General features: G+C 44.2%; 1 protein-coding gene across 6 annotated transcripts in view; it reads right to left on the reverse strand.

Annotated features, from left to right (window-relative positions):
• The window catches only part of dgkb (diacylglycerol kinase, beta), a 959831-nt gene that overhangs the window by 59740 nt on the left and 878015 nt on the right, over positions 1–22076 (reverse strand). For all 6 annotated transcript variants that reach the window (XM_078535051.1, XM_078535068.1, XM_078535062.1 and 3 more), the window contains 2 exons: positions 8321–8441; positions 4797–4857 (listed from right to left, as the gene is read on the reverse strand). In XM_078535051.1, the coding sequence (XP_078391177.1) occupies positions 4797–4857; positions 8321–8441 (182 nt within the window). The remainder of the gene's footprint in view (positions 1–4796; positions 4858–8320; positions 8442–22076) is intronic.

The following is a 22076-nucleotide window of genomic DNA, read 5'->3' on the forward strand; positions in this document are numbered from 1 at the left end:
GATGTAGACACAGTTGCTCCAGATGCACATGATGAGTCCAGCAGTGAGTCCAAGGGTGAGCACGCATAGGAGAACGCTGAGGGGGTAGACACTGACCCGGGCCTACTCCAGGGAGGCAGGGACACCTTCAACTAGCCCAGCACAGATGGACCTTCAACACACGCCTGGGCTGCAGGCTCCATACTCGATACCTGAGTGCAAAATCTGCCTGGATAGTAACATTAACTAAGGGCCTTGTCAATAAAGCTCAATGTCAAACAACTCACTCATAACATCATGGGTTCCCGTCCACTTGCAGAAGTAAGGAGTCACCCTGAGCCTTGTTCACGTATCAAAATTTAATTATTTCATAAAATGAAGTTTAGAAAAAATAGTTACAAAGGTGTTATACATCACACCAAGTGGTCATGAACTAATAGCAGGCCAACATAAAACCACCAGTGAGAAACCTATGGTGTGCCTAATGTGCCGTAAGTTTACGTTTGCGGGTGCTACATTGAGGTGTTCCCCCCTCACTGGTACTGGCATCTGAGACAGCCTGTTCACTGTGTTGTCCTGTTGGCCTCGATGACCTTGGTGGGCATCCTCTGGCCCGTGGAGCCTTTGATGACCCCACGGGGGAGGGAGCAGCCAGTTCCACAGCTGGCATCACCCCAGTTGCCTCAGCCGCATGGGACCCCACGGTCACTGGCAGAGGGGTGGAGGAGCTGCTTCCCTCATCAGGAGCGCCCTGAGAGGAGCCCGCAGAGACAACAGGCAGCTGCTGCGCCGACGTGAGGTCGCTCTGGACCTCCCTGCTCACCATTGATGGATGGGCACCGAGCTGGGATACTTGGTGCCCAAACCATCTCCCACACTGGCACTGACCAGCTGAGGTCAATGCCCGCTGTGAGGGCTTGCTGGTCCGAGCGCAACCCCAAGAAGCCCTGATTGCTCTTCTGGAGCAACTTCTCCACGAGAATCGCCACTCTCTCCATGGAAGAAGCATGCCGCTCGGCCATGAGGCTCATAGCATTGGTGATGCTCCGCTTGGGCTCCTCCAGCACGGGGACCATGCCACGCGTGGCCTCATGTATCACCGTCAGACCCTCCCGCACACCCTGCTGCACTACCAGCATCTGCTGCCTCATAGACCACTCCAGAGGCACATCATCAGCCATCGACCGAGCATGTGCCTGGTCCCCTGCAGTCCTCTGACTACCGGCGCCATGGGCACTCTCTGTCTCTGCTTGCACCTCAAGCGGGTGTGAAGTGCCCTCACTGCTGTGCCCCGGGATACTAGCTGATGATCTAATTCCCATCGAGGCACTAGTATCTGCGCTGGTGCCTGTCTGGCAGAGATGGAGTGACGCTGGTGAGTCCAATTGTTCAGGGCCCTCAGGTGTAAGAGGTGGCTCCTTTGCATCCTCCTCCCGGCCTTGCTCCGGTGATACTTAAAGGAAGAACAAGGATGTTTGATTAGTTAAAATGGGGTCAATGTCAATGTGCATGCCTGTCCCAAGATCGGCATGCGGTAATCCTCCCATAATCAATGGTCAACCCATGTTGCAAGCTTCAATCACTGAACATTCAGCAGTGCCACGACTGCTGGGACACACATGGTAATCTCAGTGCTTGCCAATCATACCTCTCCGTGGCACCCCAGCCTCACCGCCACCAGTGGACCTGGGCGCATGGTGCCTCTCCAGAGCCACTGTCTCCTGCTTGCATCTAGTCATGATGGCCCACTGGGCCTGGCCTCTGCCAGTCCGCATCTGCTCGGCGGCATTCTGTGCAGTCTTCTCCTGAAAAGGAGGGAAGAGCATTGATTATTCTACCCTGTGCCTGGATTCCCATCGCATCCCTGCCAACCCGGCCAGAGTGGGACATTGCAGGGGTCCAGTGCTTCGTCACCCCGCAGCTGCTGCACACTCACACAAACAAGCCAGGGCTGACTCCCACACTTGCCCACATGCTGCCTCCATCACTTTTGGCACCACATGGTCTAACCTTGCAAAGCAAGGAGGCACAAGCACGTGGAACGCAAAGGCCAGCAGATGGATTGGTGCCCTGCCACCTGGAAGCTCCCCTCCCAGCATGTTAGCACCCTGACTTCGACATGCTTCGCAGTTCCAGCACCCTGCCTGGGTGCAGATCCTTGACTTTGCCCCCAAAGCTGTACTCTGGGTGTCAGTGTCACACATGCTGCGGGTACAGAACCCATCTCAGCACTACCCTCACAGGGTGGACTAGGCATGGGCAATATCTGCTGGCCCACCCAGTGAGGGAACATGCCATGAAGGATTCAATGCTGTAACTGCACTCAGAGTAGGGGGCGGGTGGGTGGCCTTCGGGGGAAAGGCTGTATTAAGTGACCTCTGCCAACATGGTACTCACCCTTCCCGATTGCAGGAGGTCGTTGAATCGCTTGTCGCACTGGACCCACATGCGTCGCACCATGTCATGGGAGCTAACACTCTCGGCCACCTCCTCACCAGGCACGTTTGGCCAGGTGGGGGGGCCTCCGCCTCCCGTCCCTTGGAACGAGGACGCTCCCCTCCCCGTCATGCTGCCACCTCCTCCAGGAGGGCAGCTACGCACTCATCTGCAAACTGAGGGGCACACTGCCCCGCTGCCCTACCCTCCAGCCTGGCCTGACCTCCAGCAGCGCTCTGGTGAGCCCTTCTACTGGCCATTATGATCAGCCTTTCCAAGGCTGCTGGCGCTTCAATTAAACAGGCCGCCGGGTCACCATTGGACCCAGTGATCATTGCACTCACGCTACCACCCGCCCACTCCCGCTATCCTCGGGACCCGTTCTTCATGCTGGGCGGGCCTTAATTGGCCCGCCCGTGTAAAATGGCGGTGTGGAGCTGATTGCAGGTGCAATTGGCTCCGCCCGCGCCCCCTCCCAACTGGCCAGCCCGACATGGGGAAAATTCTCCCCAAGGAGTTGAACTCTTAGTGGTTTTTCTGTGCTTTGTAATGTTGAGCAATGGTTGTTCATTACAAAAAAGTTAATTTCTTTAAGATAAGCTTTTATATAAATGTATTTATGGGTCTGATACCGGTGGAATAAAAGATCACTGTGCTGGAACGATCCTGCATTTGAAGCACTTAAATTCTGTGTTACAGGAAGAAGTAAAAAAGGGAAAAGGAGATGGGGCAGGATATGAGAAGATAGGATATGAATTAAAGTAAGGAAGGAAAGAGGAGAGGAGTGAAGGAGATACTGGCATAGAGGGGGCACAGGTAGGATAGGGAGGGAAGAGGCAAATAGGGAAAAGAAAAAAGATGGAGAAGCAGAGGGGTGAGAGGGAATATTAAACTGGCTCCAACTGCTACATCTTTTCCTGGAAACTAACTTGTTTTCTTTTTACCTCTCCTCTCCTCGTGTTGTTGTTCTCCTCTCCCACTCCTTCCCTCTCCTCCATATTTCCTTTTTCCCTTCTTCTCCTCCTCCATACTCTATGCTTCCTATTCCTGCCCCTCCCTTCTTTTCTCTTCTCCCTGTACCACTGCCTCCTCTTACCCCACTATCCTCCATCCTGCTCCTTTCCTCCCTAAACCTATTTGGGCTAACTGTCAGTCACCATCATTGGTGCATTTTCCATGGCAACATCTCTACCAATCAGGGTCCGCTAGCCAACCAATCAGTAATCTCTTCATGAACAGTATAAATTGTTGTTTTCCCCTGTTGTATTCTTGCAAAATGTCCTGATGAGTTCAAGGTGAAAAGCTTTGACATGTCTCTTTTTTCAGCAATACCATTTGACCTAAAGACTCCACCTGGTATTGATTCCATATGAAATACCATAAGAGATCAACTGAATGTTTCCAAATAATCTCATCGGGACTTGTGTAAGGGTGAATAAGACTGAGGTACAAAACCACTGACGGCCAGGAAAAAGGTGCCCAAGATTCTCTGTTAGTGGTAGACTTGAGTTAACAATTCTTAATACAGCAACATAGATTTAAAGCAATATCTGTTCTCACCTTAAGACAGAATAGCCCACCCACATTTCTGCTTAGAGCATTTCTTAGTCTCAGTCACATCCTGCACATCCTGCCTGTATGAATTCCACCCTGAGCTAAAGTCGCATCTTAAATACATATTTAAAATATTTTCCATATCTTCTTCCACCAATTAGACTCTCCCTCCTCCAATTCATACACTCCAACAGACAAAGGGATGCCCATCCAAACTTTATTAACTGCAACTTGCGCTGGAGCAACAATTCCCAGGATTCAAAGGGATTGTGTCCGAGCAAACCGAACATCTCAACAAAATGTCAAAAATGTATAAGGAAATAAAAGTCCACACAATACCAAAGGCAGACTGGGGTGATTGATGCCTTGGAGTTGGAAATACACAATTTTGATGATGGAAGTATGGCTTGGCACTTAGTTCAGAGTCGATCAGAACAGCTAGTTTGTGTACCATCTGCCTGGGTTTGAATGACATCCAAAAAGATGGAACAAGATCTGGAACTAAGGCAAAGTGTTTCTGTTGGAGACTGAACAGAATAGCTTTGACCTTGTCAATATTGAGCCACAAGCATCAGTCTTTATCTCACTGGGCTACTGATTTGTTTAAAAATCCTACAAGAGCAAATAATACACTTTTAAAAAAATTTTATAACTTTGTGCAGCCTTCTAAACTCACCAATTTAATATGACCAACTGAACCTATTCTATTTTTCAGGATGGTGCCTCATCTTCATTTAAAATGCAATGCATCTGTTGCATTCTTGGAGTACTTTGGGTGGATTATTTTAGCATACTTGTAATATTTTTCACCCGTAATATCGACTTACTGTACAAGGGGTCTGCATCCAAGGCTCTCCATCAATCTGCATCGGCAGGAACTTACTGGTTCTGGAAAAAATAATGGAGACATTACAATAAGTAAGATATTATAAGAACTCATGGCAAAAAAATACATCAAAAACTTTTTACTGTACTTTAATGGAGCTCTTTTTCGAGACCACTAAAATTTGTGCAAGGAATGAATTGTTCACCAGTCACTGAGGTGACTGTGCTCAATTTTAGAGTTCCACCTGATCTGAATAGTTCACATAAGCTTTGGATTTTCACCAGCAGCTGGACTAATGGGGTGAATGTGTGAAACCTGGAAGCAGCTTAAATGTAAAGAGATGAATGAACTTAAAGTGGTTACATATTTGAACAAATATTGATTTGGCCTATATAAAGCTTCAAAGTTTATTTGAAAAGTTTGTCAAGGCAGGGGAATGGGTTGGAAAAATAATGACAGGCAAAGATGAAGTGAAACAAAACCTAATGGACAGGCAAGCTCCTGTGTGATGCTGGCCAGGAGGATGCACCATAAGATGAGATGAATGCAGGTAGGGTTATCATATATAGAATTTCATTGTGCCCACCACAGAGGACAGGCTGTAATCAAGTTCAACAGTATATGCAGTAAATGGGTGCCATCTACAATGCTATGTAAAACCTGGAACCCGGGAAACATTTTGCATCCTGCCAGCTGATGCCACCTTTCTTCAAAGAAAGTAATGAAGACATTGGCCATTACAAATAATTATTACATCTTTGATCAGGTGAATGATTAACTTGACATATGTTACTGTTAGTGTTCTTGAAAAGATCTGGGAGCATAAATATTTAATGCATATTCAAGGGATCAGCCATCCCTATGGCACTGGTTATGTGCAAGTCAGTCTGGCATAATTCTGTGATGGCCACAATTTCATGAAGAGGAGACAGAAAACTAGGCCTCTTGTTAAATGTTCAAGTAGCTGCAATAGGCTCCTATAAATGTACATCCCAGGCACAGAGAAAATGCCAGGTGTTATTATATCTGTTTTGGTATTCGCTCAGGAACCAACCTTCCTCTCTAGATCATGAAGTGTCTTCATTACTCTATAGGGCGTTATTTAAATCTCAGATTATCCTGGAATCTCCTGGAATTAATCTCCCAGACAGTTCTGTGAACAATCCAGAAGAAAAATTACAGGGGCATATTTTTCTCCCATCTCTTTCTGGCCGGATGAGCAACAGTTGAATTCAAAAAACCTCCAATGAAAACTAACAAGTTACGTTTCCATTCAAAAGTATTTAGGTTGTACAACCGTGAACTACAAAGTTAATTTGAATTATTAGTTTGTTTGAATGCTAAATTTTGTTGCTGCATTCAAATCTAACTTGGTTCAAATTGGCCAGAATAGTTGAGCTTCCTAAGCTGTTTAGCCTCATCACTCTGGAGAAGGGAATTAACTTGCCAAAAACTTGAGTGGTCACTGTCATGATAATGAAGGCTGATTACCATCTCAGCAGAAACCATCTCCTGTGAGTTACATCCCAGACTGTGGGCATGATGTGAGTTGAAAGAAAGCAGTTTCTGGGCGAAAGACATGTTTGTTTTTTTCTCCTTCCAGGAATATACAAGAAAAGGGGTTAAAAAGCCAACCGTAACCCTAGTTCTGTGTGCTAGTTTTGGTGTTCCAGGCCTGGTGCTAGTGTGTGCTAATTTTGGCGTTACAGGCCTGGAGTGCGAGGCAGTGCTGTGACGGTCACAGCTTAAGAACATCAATTAGGCATCCCTGCATTTGCAAGTAAAAAAATCCTTTTCTCTGATTGCTGGAGGCAAGTCACAAGTCAGCAAAGCCACGGTAGAAAAGGAAACAGGACAACTCCTTTCAGCTAACCTGCAGAACCAAGAATCTCCAAACCCATTGCTCAACTGCCAAAGTCAGCTCCCCTGAAATCACTCAACTCAATGGCCACAACATTTTGCCATCTAATCCTCTCAGAGAAGCCAAAGACTGATTCGTACATCTTTTTTTAAACCTTTATTTCTGGACTTACTTCCCGTTTCTAATCTGTGTGCATGTGTGTTGCATTTTTATTATCTTTTTCTCAGCTTTTAGTAACTAGTAAAATCACCTTTTCTTTAATTCAAGAAAGCCTGGTTAAATTGGCTCCTTTTAAAATATAAATACATTTGGACGGGGAAAAGATGTCCATGAGGGAAGGGATCCTTTTTAAATTAACTTGTTGTGACCAACTAAGGGGGTTGAATAGAGAAGGGGAGCCAGTTCATCCCTAATCATCAAAAACATTCAATATTCAAATCAAAGAGCCTCAGTTAAATTTAGAACCCTTGGCCTAGCTGAAAATGAATCTGAAAAGATACTCATAAACTTCATAATTTGAAGTGAGACAGAGCTTTGTTTCTGTCCTGTGCTCTTCAACCAGAACCATGATCATAGCTATCTACTTTCTTCTCAAATCAATCAATCAATTCCATCGTTGATCAATCCTTCTGACTCATTTCCTATTAACTCAAGGGTTTCACATCACATCAACGCACTGAAGCACATACTTGGTCACTTACTGCACACACAGGATAAGCTTCAGGCATTTATCAGTGATATCCTGCACTTTGTAAAATACAGCAACAAAGTAACATTGTACCTGTTCTTCAGTATGAAATGAGATGTTATTGCTGTCATCTTGACCAACCTATTTGATTCATGTGGGTATGGCACATTATATTGCAGTGTAGTTGGGAATTACAGTTGAGGACACTGATAACCTCGTCTAACAGTGGCCAACTTGTCCCTATGTTTTAAGTAGTCTACAAGTCTTCTTGCAGCAAATGGCAACACTTTGCACCATTAACCTGAAGCAAATGGAGATAAGCTCTTCAGATATCGTACAAAGCTTGTTGATCTCCACTGCAACCAAGAAATGATATATTTAAGGAGCTTTAAAATAAGTTTACCTTAAGGAGATAAAAAAGGGCCCCAAAGTGTTTCCAGAAAAGTAACTATTAAATTTCATAAGATATGGAAAACAATACTGTATTGAAAAGGGAATCTAAACATTTCAATAAAAATACACACAAAGGGAATTTAAAAGTCTCTTTGGCCAAGGAAATTTCCTTGCTCCATTCCAAATGGATAATCCGGCCCAAGTACTGCACAAGAATTTCATTTTAATACGTTTGCAAAAAATCTGGGATCTCAATGAGGCTGAGACATAAATGGGCACAATAGGTTCAGCTCAATAAATTCAGAAGACATAATAGCAGCCCAGAGTTAAATTGGCACAGGTCTTCTCTCTCGATTGAGCATTCCCTCTGCTTGCTTTCCTTCCTGGCCGATAGGATGGCTAAATCAACCTCTGGTAGGTATCTTCAAGCTGCAGGATTATCACTGACAGACTCCCAATAATATGGTTATTTAGGGGAAAAAAGATGGAATTTGCAATGTGAACATATAAACCATAGTGCTGCACAAGTAAGTCAAACCAGATGTAAAGACATTCAGTGTCCTCTAAATACACTGAAACATACCTGATTGTTACCAAGGAGCATTGTGCTAGCCTTTTCCCTGCACTTTTTAGCCCTGTGTAGATCTGTCCCATCTCCATGGCTCCTTCCAGGCCAATCACTTCAAATAACTGATCACTTACATCTGAAAAATAGACAGTAAGTTATATAACCCATCAAATCAAAGACAAGAATGAAACTCAGTGTGAAAGGTATTGAGTCAATCTGGTCAAAATGTCTTGGATTCCCACTCTGTGTCCAATCTCCTTTGCACAGCACTTTGGAAAGTTTTGTAAGATCAAAGTCACTATTAGTAGTAGCTGCACAGAAAATTGACATTTCTGCCATTGTAATTGGTGATGGTGTGTTACAGATCACTCAGGGAGTCCTAGTTGCTGTGGCAATATGCGCTTTTGAATGCATTTTGTAGCCTGGAGCTATGGATAGTGATGGTAGAGGCTCCAACTTTCTATCTTTTACAGGGCTGAGCAGTTTGTGGCTTAGAGGGAAGGATGCTAACCACTGTGCCACAAGACCTCCTTAATTGACCAGTAGTTATAATTAATTTCCAATTTTGCCTTAGGCAGTACATTTCACTTCAATAAATTACTGAATCCTAATTAATTTCTGAAATGATCACATGAGTAAATACATAGGCAAATCCTTTGCAGTTTCTTACTATGCCCTAATGAATCCAAGTTCATGACACAAAATGGCTTGTCACTGGCACTGCTGGGTTTTGGAGATATACATCACATAACTAGAAATGTCCTGCAACATTTTCTGAGTTTGGTTGGTTTTCCTCCCAAGATTGATCCTGCAGCATGAAATATTAATATGAGACATATTTCTGTCTCTGATCTCAGTTGTTAGGAATGTAGGGGACTTGATTGAAATAGTTGTATGGAAAACAAGATTCAGTGCAGATAATAGAACAAGTTCGGGGATGAGATAATGGTATAAATAGTTTGTAATGTGCATATCACTAACAAATTAAGAAAAAAAAACTCTTCTAACACAAAACATGTGGTGGCAGAGAGAGCAAGGATGGAGGAGTTGAAATCAGAGGCCAGTAGTACATTGGGCACCTATAGTCAAAACTGCCTGTATACCTCACAGCCATTTGCTTACATGTTTTGACAACTTCAGAAACTTAAGAAGAAAGAAAAAAATGTGCATTATGAAGATTGATCTTTTTGATCAACGGACAGGTAATTGGCTAGCAGCAGAAGCAACCAATCTTCAAGTGAAAATCATGGCAGAGAATCACCAGGCACAAATGTTTATAACAGACATGCTGAGAAGCTGTGTAGTTGAGAAAAGAATAGAATTGCACTACTTGCACACCCAGATTAGCACAACAGCTGCAAAGACTAGAAAATGGAATTTAGTTTGTTTCTCTGTTGTTGGCCATAATTAAAATAATTTGCCATTGATGAAACTGTACAACTTTCACACTAAGCCTAAAAATGTGAACTTGTAAAGCAAATGTAATTATTTTATTCATAGCAAGTGTAGTATTTGTTTATTGCAGCTAGTAGCACATATTATTGAGCCACCCTGCTTCTTCAGCATTCTGAAGAACATTATGTGGGAGGCTCATGCTTTGATCTGAATATAATGTTTTTAAATAAGTATTTTCTAACAGTCTTTCAAGGTAAGTTGCTTTTCCTATTTTTTTTTAATGGGTTACAATGCACTGCTTTTGAATGTGAGGGCAGATTTTCCTTACACCAATACTGACATTGGACTGGAGCAGCATCTCAAAACTTTGATGGCCTAGGAGTCTGCTATCGTGGTTTTATCTCTGGATTCATTAGCTTCTTAATCTAGGAGAGATCTTGCTGGAGACAATGGTCTTTTGTTGAAAACACATTTATTTGCAATAATAACTATTTACAAAGGTTAAATAAGACCAAAGCATAGCTGGAGCTATTCTCTAAGATGCTCCACACTCATCTTCCTTCCGTGCCTGACATCATGCTGACATAGCTCCTTATGCACACGTTCACTAGCTATTATTAGAGTTAGCTGTTTACTCTGCAAGGAGCATTGGAATTTCCTGCCTTAGGTCATTTATGTAGATCGAGACACATCCCAATGGCTGTGTGCCAAGCCTTGGAGATTGCAACCATAGCATGCATAGAATCATAGAATGATAAAGTATGGAAGGAGACCATTTGATCACTAATTGAAAGAGATTGGCAGCAGATTTTGCATGGAAAGTCTGTGGTGGTGAGGCTTAAGTTGTAAAATCAACTTGTGCCTTTAAATCTTTAAATTTTACGATTTAATGATCAGTTGCTGGCCCCAAGGTCTTTCTGGTGGTAAGGCCTGTTTTCTGGTTGACCTTTAGGGTGGAATCTTTACTACTGGGAAGCGAGGTGGGAGATCAGGAACATCCCATTCCTCCTCATTTGTATGACTTTGTCTGGTCTACATTTACTGTAAAGTGCAAGCGCAGATATATCAATGGGGCACTCAACAGACATTACCCACATTTCATAACAGTCTCCAGCCATTCCCAGAAAAAATATTGGTCAATCTATGGCCTCATATTCAATCAAAAGTATTTAAAAAATGAGATTATTAATTTCCTGGTCTTGATTAACAACAAATATTGATTCATTAAATATATGAAGAATGTGCCGTTTTCCCTGCACATTACACCCTGGTGTTCCGCTGTATCTACTGTGACTTCTCTGCTGCCAAGTTCGACTCTGCTATGGACCATTCTGGTAGGAGCATTGTCCATCACTGAAAGGTAATCCTAATTTATTGAACTTTCTTTTATCAGATCCTGCACTGAATTCCACTGTTCTTCTAGCTTTTTGTTTTACTTTGTTATTGCCCATCTGCCCAACTGGTCTCCTAGGCTGGGCCTTGATACTGATTTCTTAGGCTTCCTTTTGTTCGTTTGTTGTCCCAAACTGTGCTCAAATTCTCCTCCTCCACTGGTCCTGTAACTAGTGCCAGTCTGGAAGCCAGCAGAGAATCAAAACTAGGTTCAGGTGTCAATAGAGGAGAATTGCTTGATGCAGAACTAATCAATGGAGTAACGTTGAGGCATACCTACTAGAATTATAAAAGGCAGTGATAACTTTGATGCTTGCCAGCACATTACCACGTCAATAATGCAGCCTATAAAGCATCAACCTTAAATCTTGTATCTAATATCCTCTCAAGAATACCAGTAGCATCTCACTGAAAATGAGTGACCGTAGCTTGACTTTTACTGACTCCACCCATTCAACACAGCTCCTCAACCTTACCTAAGAAAGGAAATTCTTGTCCTGGAGTACGTGCAACACTAGACTGATTCTTAGAATGAGGGGTTTGTCCTATGAGGAGAGATGAGTAGACTAGGAAATTAATCCCTGGAGTTTAGAAGAATGAGAGGTCATTTAATTGACACATACAACTTTTCAGGGGGTTGAGAGCATAGATGCTTAGAAAATGTTTCTGCTGGCTCAGGAATCTAGAACACGGGGTCACAGTCTCAGAATAAGGGATTGGCCATTTCGGACTGACATAAGGAGAAATCTCCTCACCAAAGGGTTGTGAATCTTTGGAATTCTCTGTTACAGAGAGCTGTGGATGCTCAGGGCTGAATTGTCCGTGTCTGCTGGCGTCAGGCATGGTCGGTCATGTGAGTGGACAATATGCCGAGAAGGCCAAAAATTGGTTTCACGAAGTTGTGAAACCAGTTAGCAATCATCCGCTCAGCCTTTCGATGACTGGCTGTGTTTCCTGCCATCGGATGTTGGGAACCTCATTGTAATACATCAGCACATTATTACAAGGCTAACAGGCCAGACTCAGCCCCGCCCTGCTGGATTGTCCGCCCATGTCGGCATGATTGCACGCTGGCGTGTTTCACAATAGCATATATAAGGTGTGCACTTGGCAGGCTGCACTTTGAAGTTTGAGGCACGTTGTGGGGGGGGGCAGGCGGGGGGGGCAAAGGCTGCCCTGCAGTTGAGGTGACTTTGGGAGGGAGGTGAGAAAAGGCTGCCCTGCGGTTGAAGGTAGTGCACAAGCACATGTGGGATGGGGGGGTTGAGGGTGAGGGAAGCGGCCATGCATTAAGGACACCTTGTATAAGAGGACCATTCCTCTGCAGCTGCAATAGTTCAGGCACAGCCACACTGATATGATTGGAGTCAGACTTTTAGCTTATCTGCCCACTCAAGCAACACAGGGGCATGAAAGCGCCAGCAAGTGCTCCAGAGCTTTTCATCCCTCAGGCACAGACTGCAAACTAATTAGTGTTTTAGTGGACTGCAGAACAGTTGGACGACTGGGCACATTGTACAATTTCCTTGCTAAAGCTGGCTGTGGAGCAGTCACTGGTGGAGGTGCTCACAGCCCCTTGCAATGTCAACATCCCGGTTTGGACCAGTCTTCCCAATGGTTCAAGCTAACAGTGCAGCCTTACAGTGCGGGTTGGGAAAATGCCTGCGCCTGAGCTGAGTGTACAGTCCAATGGGCAAAGCTGCCGCCAATCGGTCAGATGGAGTGGGGTAGAAGAAGGTGGGGTTTTGGGCAGCCACGCTGAAGAGATGAGAGCCAGCCCCACCTTAAAGGTGCTGAGAGCACACAGAGAGAATGATGAAACTCTGTGATGCCTGCCCACGACATTCTGGCAGCAATGACAAGCACCGTTGAGGTGCAGGCATCAGTAATGTGTCCAGGGAGTGTGGGGCCGGACCATCACTTTGGTCTGAAGGCTGCACAAAACACAGGGAAGAGGCCCCGGACTGAGACACCTGTTTATATCTTGTGCATAAAGGTTTCATATCTGAGTGACACGAACACTGCTCATCAGAACAAGGAGCCATAGGCAGGGAGACATTCTTGGGAGTTTATTGACAATAGTGAACATTACGTACAAATGATTAACACCTGTGCCCAGGTTGTGCAACTAGGTGTCAGCTGTGGCTCAGTTCATAGCACCCTTGCCTTTGAATCAGAAGGTTGTGGGTTCATGTCCCACTCCCGGAAACCAAGAACTGTGAATGTACTCGAAAGAGTTACAATCTGTGACTTGATAACTCGAAAGAGTTACATCTTCTTAACTTTCCTAACCCTGTTGCTACGTCTTGGTGCTCCCCGGACATCCACACTGGAGGTGGAGGCAGCCTGCTGACTGCGACACCCTGTCTGTGATGACCTTGACGGGTGTCCTCTGGAGGGCTGAGACCTGAGGGCCTCAGCCTGCTTTAGGGGTCCTGCTGTCTGACAGTGGCACCCTCGCAGAAGAAAAAAACAGTTCAGACCAGTACTCTTATTTCCCAGTTTTACTGGTGTTACATTTTAATGTATACAAGACAGTTTGGGCCAGTATTCTTATTTCCCAGTTTTTACAGTTTTTTCCTTCTGGGGTCCTTGAGCTGGAGCTGCTGGGGTCACAGGAAGAGGGGATTCGGAATGGCTGGATACTTCCGGGGTCACCTGGGTGGATGTCCCTGGAGTGTGCATCTGCTGATCTTCCTCCCTATGGGTGCCCAAGAGCCCCTGGCTGACTCCTCGAGGAGAAGGGGTAGCTGGAGTGAGATCGAGCTGCCCCGCACCCCTCTCACGTATACAATGTTGGAGGCCAACAATGGCGTTAGCAATGGAGATTAGCCCATGCAGCAGTGCAGGAGCGACATCCTAGACCAAGGTCTCCATCCTGCCAGTGTTGACTTCAGTGCGTTGGCATGCCAGCGCTATCACCTCGGCCTGAAGGTGGACGGACTCCTCCATCATGCCTTGCAACCTGAGGAGTGCAGTGGACATCCCTTCCTGATGTTCCTGAGCTTGCCTTTGCAGCTCCAGAAACTGTGACATGACCGAGTCCAGTGGCTCGTCATCTTACTTGGACTCCGCAAGTATCTGGCCTCCAGCAGTCCTCTGAGTGCTGGGGACCTGGGATGTCCCTGCCGCCCGCCGCCTGCTGTGTATCAGAAAGTGCGATGTGCTCACTAAATTGCGATCCTGAGGCTACTGTAAAGCTAGGTCCCACCGAGGTGTATGTCTCTGCGCTGGTGGAGGGTGTGGTGAGCACTGTGACGGAACTTCAGAGAGGGTGCCTCCAGATTCCCCTTCAGAGGTTTCTTTAGGGCTTGATTGGAGGCCCTAGGTCATGGACTCCATTGGCTGTTTCTCAGATGTGCCTGTGAAAGCAAGGGGAGATAATTAGTGAATGGCAGTGGCCTGTGAAACAGGACACATCACTCATAGCATGGTTGTCTGATGGATGTTGCACTGCTGGATTCTGACTTGGTAGAGCAGCGCCGATCTCACTGTCAGCACAGGAATGGTCCAGATCCTCACCGGCCAGCTTGATGGCTCTGTTTTCAAAGTCTGTGAGGATCTTGATTTCAGGCATTCCTCGACTGGTCTGCAACCTCTCCCTTTGGTTGTGTGCCAGCTTGTCCTACATAAATAGATATGGTGAGAGTGTAAGCAGGATGCCTGCCAGGCCAGATGATAAGTATGCTTGGCATGTGTGGGTGGTGAATGGTCCCATGGACGGGATGAGGACAATGAATGTGTGTGTGAAAGAGTGAATGGTGATGTCCCTCGAACTGGCAGTGAAGTAAGTGCCCTGTGGAAGTGTGATGGGTTTGTGAGTGTGTGGGTTGAGAGTGATGAAAAGAGTGACTTCCCCTGGTTGAACGGAGAAGATCATTCATCCCCTTGCGGCACTGGGTGGCTGTCCTCTTTTGCAGGGCTTTGGCACTGACCACTGCTGCCACTGCCTCCCAAGCCGGATTAGTGAGGTTGCTGTTCATCCTGCAGCCAGAGTGGGGATAGAGGACATCATGGTGAGCCTTCACTGTGTCCAAAAGGTGCTCGAAGGATAGGTCATTGAACCTGGGGGCTGCATTCTTTTTGCCTTTCGGTGCCATCCTATCTTCCATGCAGCAGTGTTCGGGTGGAAGCACAGAGGTGTACACATGGATGAACTTAAATATGGCTCCTGGTGTGGTTAAACAGCGAGGTGATGGCGTGACGGGTGGATGAGAGCCTGCCCACCGTGGAAACGGCATATGTCCCGAGATTCATAATTAATGCGGTCGGTTTGGGATGATACAGTGTGAAAAGCCACCATTGCAGCTGATGGATTAAATGTCGTTTTACCCATCCGCTCCCGTACTTAGTGCAAATCTAGGACGATTCCGCCCTCAGTCTTTCAAGAGTAAGATGCATAGATATTTGGGCACTAAGAGAATAGAGGGATATATGGATAGTGGGTTATATTACAGTGCTGGAGGAAGAGGATGTTCTACGAGGGTCAAGGACAGAATCTATCATGTTAGAGTTAAGAAACAGCAAAGGTACCACTATATAACTGGGTGTATTCTATAGGATACCAACTAGTGGAAAAGATATAGAGGAACAAATTTCCAAGGAAATTACAGAGAAGTACAATAATTATAGTTTTAATGGGGGACTTAATTTGTCCTAATATTGACTGGGGTAGTAATAGTGCAAAGGACAGAGAGGTGGAAGAGTGTGTTCAGCAGAATTTTCTAGACCATTATGGGTTTGTGAGTGTGAGCCCGATGAATAAGAAAGCATTGCTGGATTTGATCCAGGGGAATGAGGTGGGTCAAGCAGATCAGGTGTCAGCAGGGGATCATTTAAGGGACAGTGATCATAGCTTAAACCTTATGATACTATCTATGGAGAAGGACAAGGAGCAATCCGGAGTAAAAATAATTCACTGGGGGGAAGCCAACTGGGGTGAGAATGGACCTGGTTCAGGTAAATTGGAACCATAGCCTGGCGGGCAAAACTGTAAGAAAAAAACAATGGGCTATTTTTAAAGAGGAGATAGTTTGTGTATAGTGAGGTACATTTCCATGAGGGTGAAAGGTCGGGCATACAAAATCAGAGCTCCCTGGATAACAAAAGAGATAGAGTATGATGAAGCAGAAAAGAGGGTGCATATGGCAGATGGCAGGTGATAATACATTGAGAACCAGGCTGGATTTAGAAAGTTCAGATGGCAAGTGTTAAAATAAATGAGAGAAGCAAAGAGAGAGTGAGAAGAGAGTGACAGCAAAAACAATAGGTAATCCAATAGTCCTTTAAAGACATATAAATAGTAAAATGTTGGTAAAAGGAAGTGAGTGACTGATTAAGGACTAAATCAGGGATTTATGCATGGAGGCAGAGGGCATGGCTGAGGTACTAAATGAGCAGTTCAATCTGTCTTTAGCAAGGAAGAAGATCCTGCCCTAGTCACAATGAAAGATGAGGTAGTAGAGACACTGGGTGGGCTAAAAATTGATAACCAGAAGATATTAGATAGGCTGGCTCTACTTAAAGTTGGTAAGTCACCAGGACCAGATGAGATACAGCTAAGAATACTGAGCAAAATAAGGGTGGAAAATGCAGAGGCACTGGCCATAATCTTCCAATTCTCCTCAAATATAGGGGTGATGCCAGAGGGCTGGAGAATTAAAAATGTTACACCCCTGTTCAAAAAAGAATGTAAGGATAAGCCCAGCACCTATAGGCCAGTCAGTTTAACCTCAGTGATGGGGAAGCTTTTAGAAATTATAATTTGCAGCAGAATTAATAGTCACTTGGATTATGTGGGTTAATTAAGGAAAAAATGTGGGTTAATTAAGGAAAATCAGCAAGTATTTGTTGAGGGAAAATCATGTTTAACTAAATTTATTGAGTTTTTAGATGAGGTAACAGAGAGGGTTGATGAGAGTAATATGGTTGATCCGGTGTACGTGGACTTCAAAAAGTCCTTTGATACTGAGCTATATAACAAGCTTGTCAGCAAAGTTAGAACCCAAGGAATTAAAGGGACAGGGACAGGATGGGTATGATGTTGGCTGAGTGACAGAAAACAGAGAGCAGTGAGGAGGGTGGACCCAGAGGTTGATATTAGGACCAAAGTTATTCTTGATCTATGATCTTGATTGGCAAGATGACGGTGCCATGGTATTGTCACTGGACTAGTAACCTAGAGACCCAGGGTAATGCTCTGGGAACCCGGGTTTGAATCCTGCCACTGCAGATGGGGGAATTTGAATTCAATAAAAATATGGAATTAAAAGTCTGATGATGACCATGAAACCATTGTCGATTGTTGTAAAAACCCACCTGGTTCACTAATCCCCTTTAGGAAAGGAAATCTGCTGTCCTTACCTGGTCTGGCCTACATGTGACTCCAGACCCACAGCAATGTGGTTGACTCTTAAGTGCCCTCTGAACAAGGGCAATTAGGGTTGGGCAATAAATGCCGGCCTAGCCAGCTAGGCCACATCCCATGAATGAATAATAATTAAAAAATGAATGACCTAGACTTCGGTGTACACGGCGCAATTACAAAATCTGCAGATGATACAAAACTTGATTGTGAACTGTGAGGAGGACAGTGATAAACTTTAGGAGGACATAGACAGGCTGGTGGAATGGGGCAGATGAAATTTAATGCAGAGAAGATTAAAGCGATTCATTTTAGTGGGAAAATGAGGAAAAACAATGCGAAATAAAATATACAAACCTCAAGGGTGTGCAGGAGCTGAGGGACATGGGAGTTTATGGGCACAATCACTGAAGATTGCAGAACAGGTTCAGAAAACAGTAAATAAAGCATACAGGATCCTGTGCTTTATAAATAGAGGTTTAGAGTTAAAGAGCAAGGAAGTTATGATGAACCTTTGTAAAACACAATACTCAACTGGAGTATTGTGTCCAATTCTGAGCACCATATTTTAGGAAGGATGCAAAGGCTATAGAGAGGCGGCAGAAAAAAATTACAAGAATACTTCCTGGGATAAGGAACTTAAGTGCAATGATTAAAGAAGCTGGGGCTGTTCTCCTTGGAGAAAAGAAGATTAAGAGTAGATTTGATCGAGGTGTACAAAATCAAGAGGGGTCTGGACAAAGCAGTTGGGAGAAACTGTTCCTGTTGGCAGAAGGGTCAAGAGCTAGAGGACACCAATTTTAAGGTGATTGGAAAAAGAAGCAATTGTGACACGCGGAAAACTGTTTTATGCAGCGAGTGTTTAGGATCTGGGTTACACTGCCTGACAGTGTGATGGAGGCTTTCAAAAGAGAATTGGATAATTATCTGAAAAAAAAGGGATTTGCAGCAGGGCTACAGAGAAAGGGCGTGGGAGTGGAGCTAGGTGAGTTGCTCTTGCAGAGAGCTACTGCGGACATGGTGGGTCAAATGGCCTCCTTCTGTACTCTAACTGTTCTTTGATTCTATGAATGTAGGAGGGTTGAGGTAGAACATCAGCCATGATCTTGTTGAATGGAGGAGCAGACTTGATGGGCCATATTGTCTACTCCTTCTTCTATTTCTTGTGTGTTCTTGTGAAGTGGCCTACTCCTCCTGCTTCTTGTATTTTTCTATGCTCTTATGTGCTTAACTTGCAGCAGCATTTTAAAAGCTGCTGCACTTCAGGTTTTCTGTTTCCCGCATGCTTCCCGCTGATGGTAAAAATGTGCAGACAACATAGGCAAATATGCCACTGGAACTTGGCAGAGTTTGATCATGGCACAAATACACCAAATTAGCTATGGTAGCATTATGGCTATGTCACTACATTCGCAACATAGAAGTCTAGATTAATGACCTGGAGGCATGATGGTATTAGCACATGAGAGGGATGACCTAAATTCAGGCAACCAGGATGTAGAAGCAGTTTGGTTTGAGGTGAAGAAAGGTAAAGGCAAGAAGTCACTTGTGGGAGTGGTGTACAGGCCCCTTAATTGTAACTACACAGTAGGATAGAGTATAAAAGAAGAGATAATGGGAGTTTTCCAGCAAGGTACAGCAATAATCATGGGGCATTTTAATCTACATATAGACTGGAAAAATCAGATGGAATAAGGTAGCGTAGATGAGGAGTTCATAGAATGTTTTCGGGTTAGTTTCTTAGAACAGCGCATTCTGGAACCAACCAGCAAGCAGGCTATACTAGACCCGGTATTGAGCACCGAGATAGGATTAATTGATAACCTCATAGTGAAGGCACCTCTACGTAGCGCCAATCATATGATTGAATTTTACATTCATTCTGAGGGAGAAACAAATGCGTCCAAGACTAGTATTTTAAACTTAAATAAGGGCAATTATGAGGGCATGAAAGCAGAGCTACTAAAGTGAATGGCAAATGAGGTTGAGATGTGTCAATAGAAGTTCAGTGGCAGACATTTAAAGGGATATTTCAGAATACACAGAGTATATACATTCCAATGAGAAAGGAAAATTCCAAGGGGATAGCCCACCATCTATGGTTAACTAAAAAAGTTAAAGACACTATCAAAAAGGCATATAATTACGCAAAGATGGATAGCAGGTCAGAAGATTGGAAAGAATATAAAGAACAGCAAAGAATGACAAAAATACTAATAAGGAAAATCAGAGTGTGAGAGAACGCTAGCTAGCAATATAAAGACAAACAGTAAGAGTTTCTATAGATACTTAAATAAGAAAAGAGTTAACAAAGTGAGCATTGGTCCTATAGAGAGTGCGCCTGGGGAATTGATAATGGAAAGTAGGGAGATGGCGGATGGATTAAACAGGTATTTTGCTTCGGTCTTCACTATAGGGGACACAAGTAACATCCTGGAAATAGCTGTAAATCAGGAAATGGAAAGGAAGGAGGAACTTGGGAAAATTACAATCACTAGGGAAGTGGTATCGAGCAAATTGTTGGGGCTGCAGGCTGACAAATTCCCAGGTCTAGATGGACTTCACCCTAAGGCCTTGAAAGAAGTGGCTAGTGAGATGGTTGATGCACTGGTTTTAATTTTCCAAAATTCCCCAGATTCAGAGAAGGTTCCATTAGATTGGAAAATAGCAAATATAACTCTTTTATTCAAAAAGGGAGGGAGACAGAAAGCAGGAAACTACAGGCCAGTTAGCCTAACATCCGTCATCGGGAAAATGTTAGAAGTTATTATTAAAGATGCTATAGCAGGGCACTTAGAAAAATTCAAGGCAATCAGGTAGAGTCAACATGGTTTTGTAAAAGGGAAATCATGTTTAACCAATTTATTGGAGTTCTTTGAAGGAATCGCATGTGCTGTGGATAAAGAGGAACCAGTAGATGCAGTAGATGTACTTAGATTTCCAGAAGACATTTGATAAAGTGTTGCATCAAAAGTTATTGCACAAAATAAAAGCTCACGGTATAGGGGGTAACATATTGGCATGGACAGGAGATTGGCTAGCTAACAGGAAGCAGAGAATTGGCATAAATGGGTCTTTTTCTAGTTGGTAGGATGTGACGAGTGGTGTGCCACAGGGATCAGTGCTGGGACCTCAACGTTTTCCAATTTATATAAATGGCTTGGATGAAGGGACTGAAAGAATGGTTGCTAAATTTGCTGACAGCACAAAGAAATACAGTAAAGTATATTGTGAAGAGGACATAAGGAGGCTACAAAGTGACATAGATAAGTTAAGTGAGTGGGCAAAGATCTGGCAAATGGAGAATAACACGGGCAGATGTGAAATCGTTCATTTTGGCAGGAAGGATAAAAAGAAGCTTATTATAGCTTAACATATGAGGAATTTTTGAGGACTCTGGGTCTATACTCGATGGAGTTTAGAAGGATGAGGGGGGATCTGATTGAAACTTACAGAATACTCAAAGGACTGGATAGAGCGGACGTGGGGAAGATGTTTCCATTAGTAGGAGAGACTAGGACCCAAGGGCACAGCTTCAGAGTAAAGGGAAGACCTTTTAGAACAGAGATGAGGAGAAACTTCTTTAGCCAGAGAGTGGTGAATCTATGGAATTCATTGCCACAGAAGGCTGTGGAGGCCAGGTCATTGAGTGTATTTAAGACCGAGATAGATAGGTTCTTGATTGGTAAGGGGATCAAAGGTTATGGGGAGAAGGCGGGAGAATGGGGTTGAGAAATTTATCAGCCATGAGTGAATGGAGGAGCAGACTCCATAGGCCGAATGGCCTAATTTCTGCTCCTATGTCTTATGGTCCTATTGTCTTATTATCTAAATGGTGAGAGATTGCAGAGCTCTAAGATTCAGAGGGATCTGGGTTTCCTATTGCACGAATCACAAAAGGTTAATATGCGGGTACAGCGGGAATTAGGAAAACTAATAGAATGTTATAATTTATTGTGAGTGGAATTGATTACAAAAGTAGGAAGATTATGTTTTCAGTTGTACAGAGCACTAGTGAGGCCGCATCTGGAGTATAGTGTCTGGAGTATACTGGTCTCCTTATTTAAAGAAAGATGTAAATGCGTTAGAAGCCATTCAGAGAAGGTTTACTAGACTAATACCTGGAATGGGTGGGTTGTCTTTTGAGGAAAGGTTATGCTCATATCCACTGGAATTTAGAAGAGTGAGAGGCAACTTAATTGAAACCTTTAGGCTCCTGAGGGGTCTTGTCAGGGTGGAAATGGAGAGGATGTTTCCTCTAGTGGGAGAATCTAGAACTAGGGGTCACTGTTTAAAAATAAGGGGTTGCTCCTTTATGACAGAGATGAGGGGACGTTTTTTTTCTCAGAGGATTGTGAGCCTTTGGAACTCTCTGAGAAAAAAAGGCATTGGAAGCAGAGTCTCTGAATATTTTTAAGGCAGAGCTAGATACATTCTTGATTAACAAAGGGGTGAAAGGTAATTGGGGGTACGCAGGAATGTGGGGTTGAGATTACATTCAGATCAGCCATGATCTTATTGAATGGTGGAGCAGGTTCGAGGGGCCGAGCGGCCTACTCCTGCTCCTAATTCATATGTTAAGTTCAAGTCCCATAAGGGCAGCTGGAGAATTTGAATTCA

Source organism: Cetorhinus maximus, chromosome 3 (genome assembly GCF_964194155.1).
Source record: "Cetorhinus maximus chromosome 3, sCetMax3.hap1.1, whole genome shotgun sequence".
Classification (NCBI taxonomy): domain Eukaryota; kingdom Metazoa; phylum Chordata; class Chondrichthyes; order Lamniformes; family Cetorhinidae; genus Cetorhinus; species Cetorhinus maximus.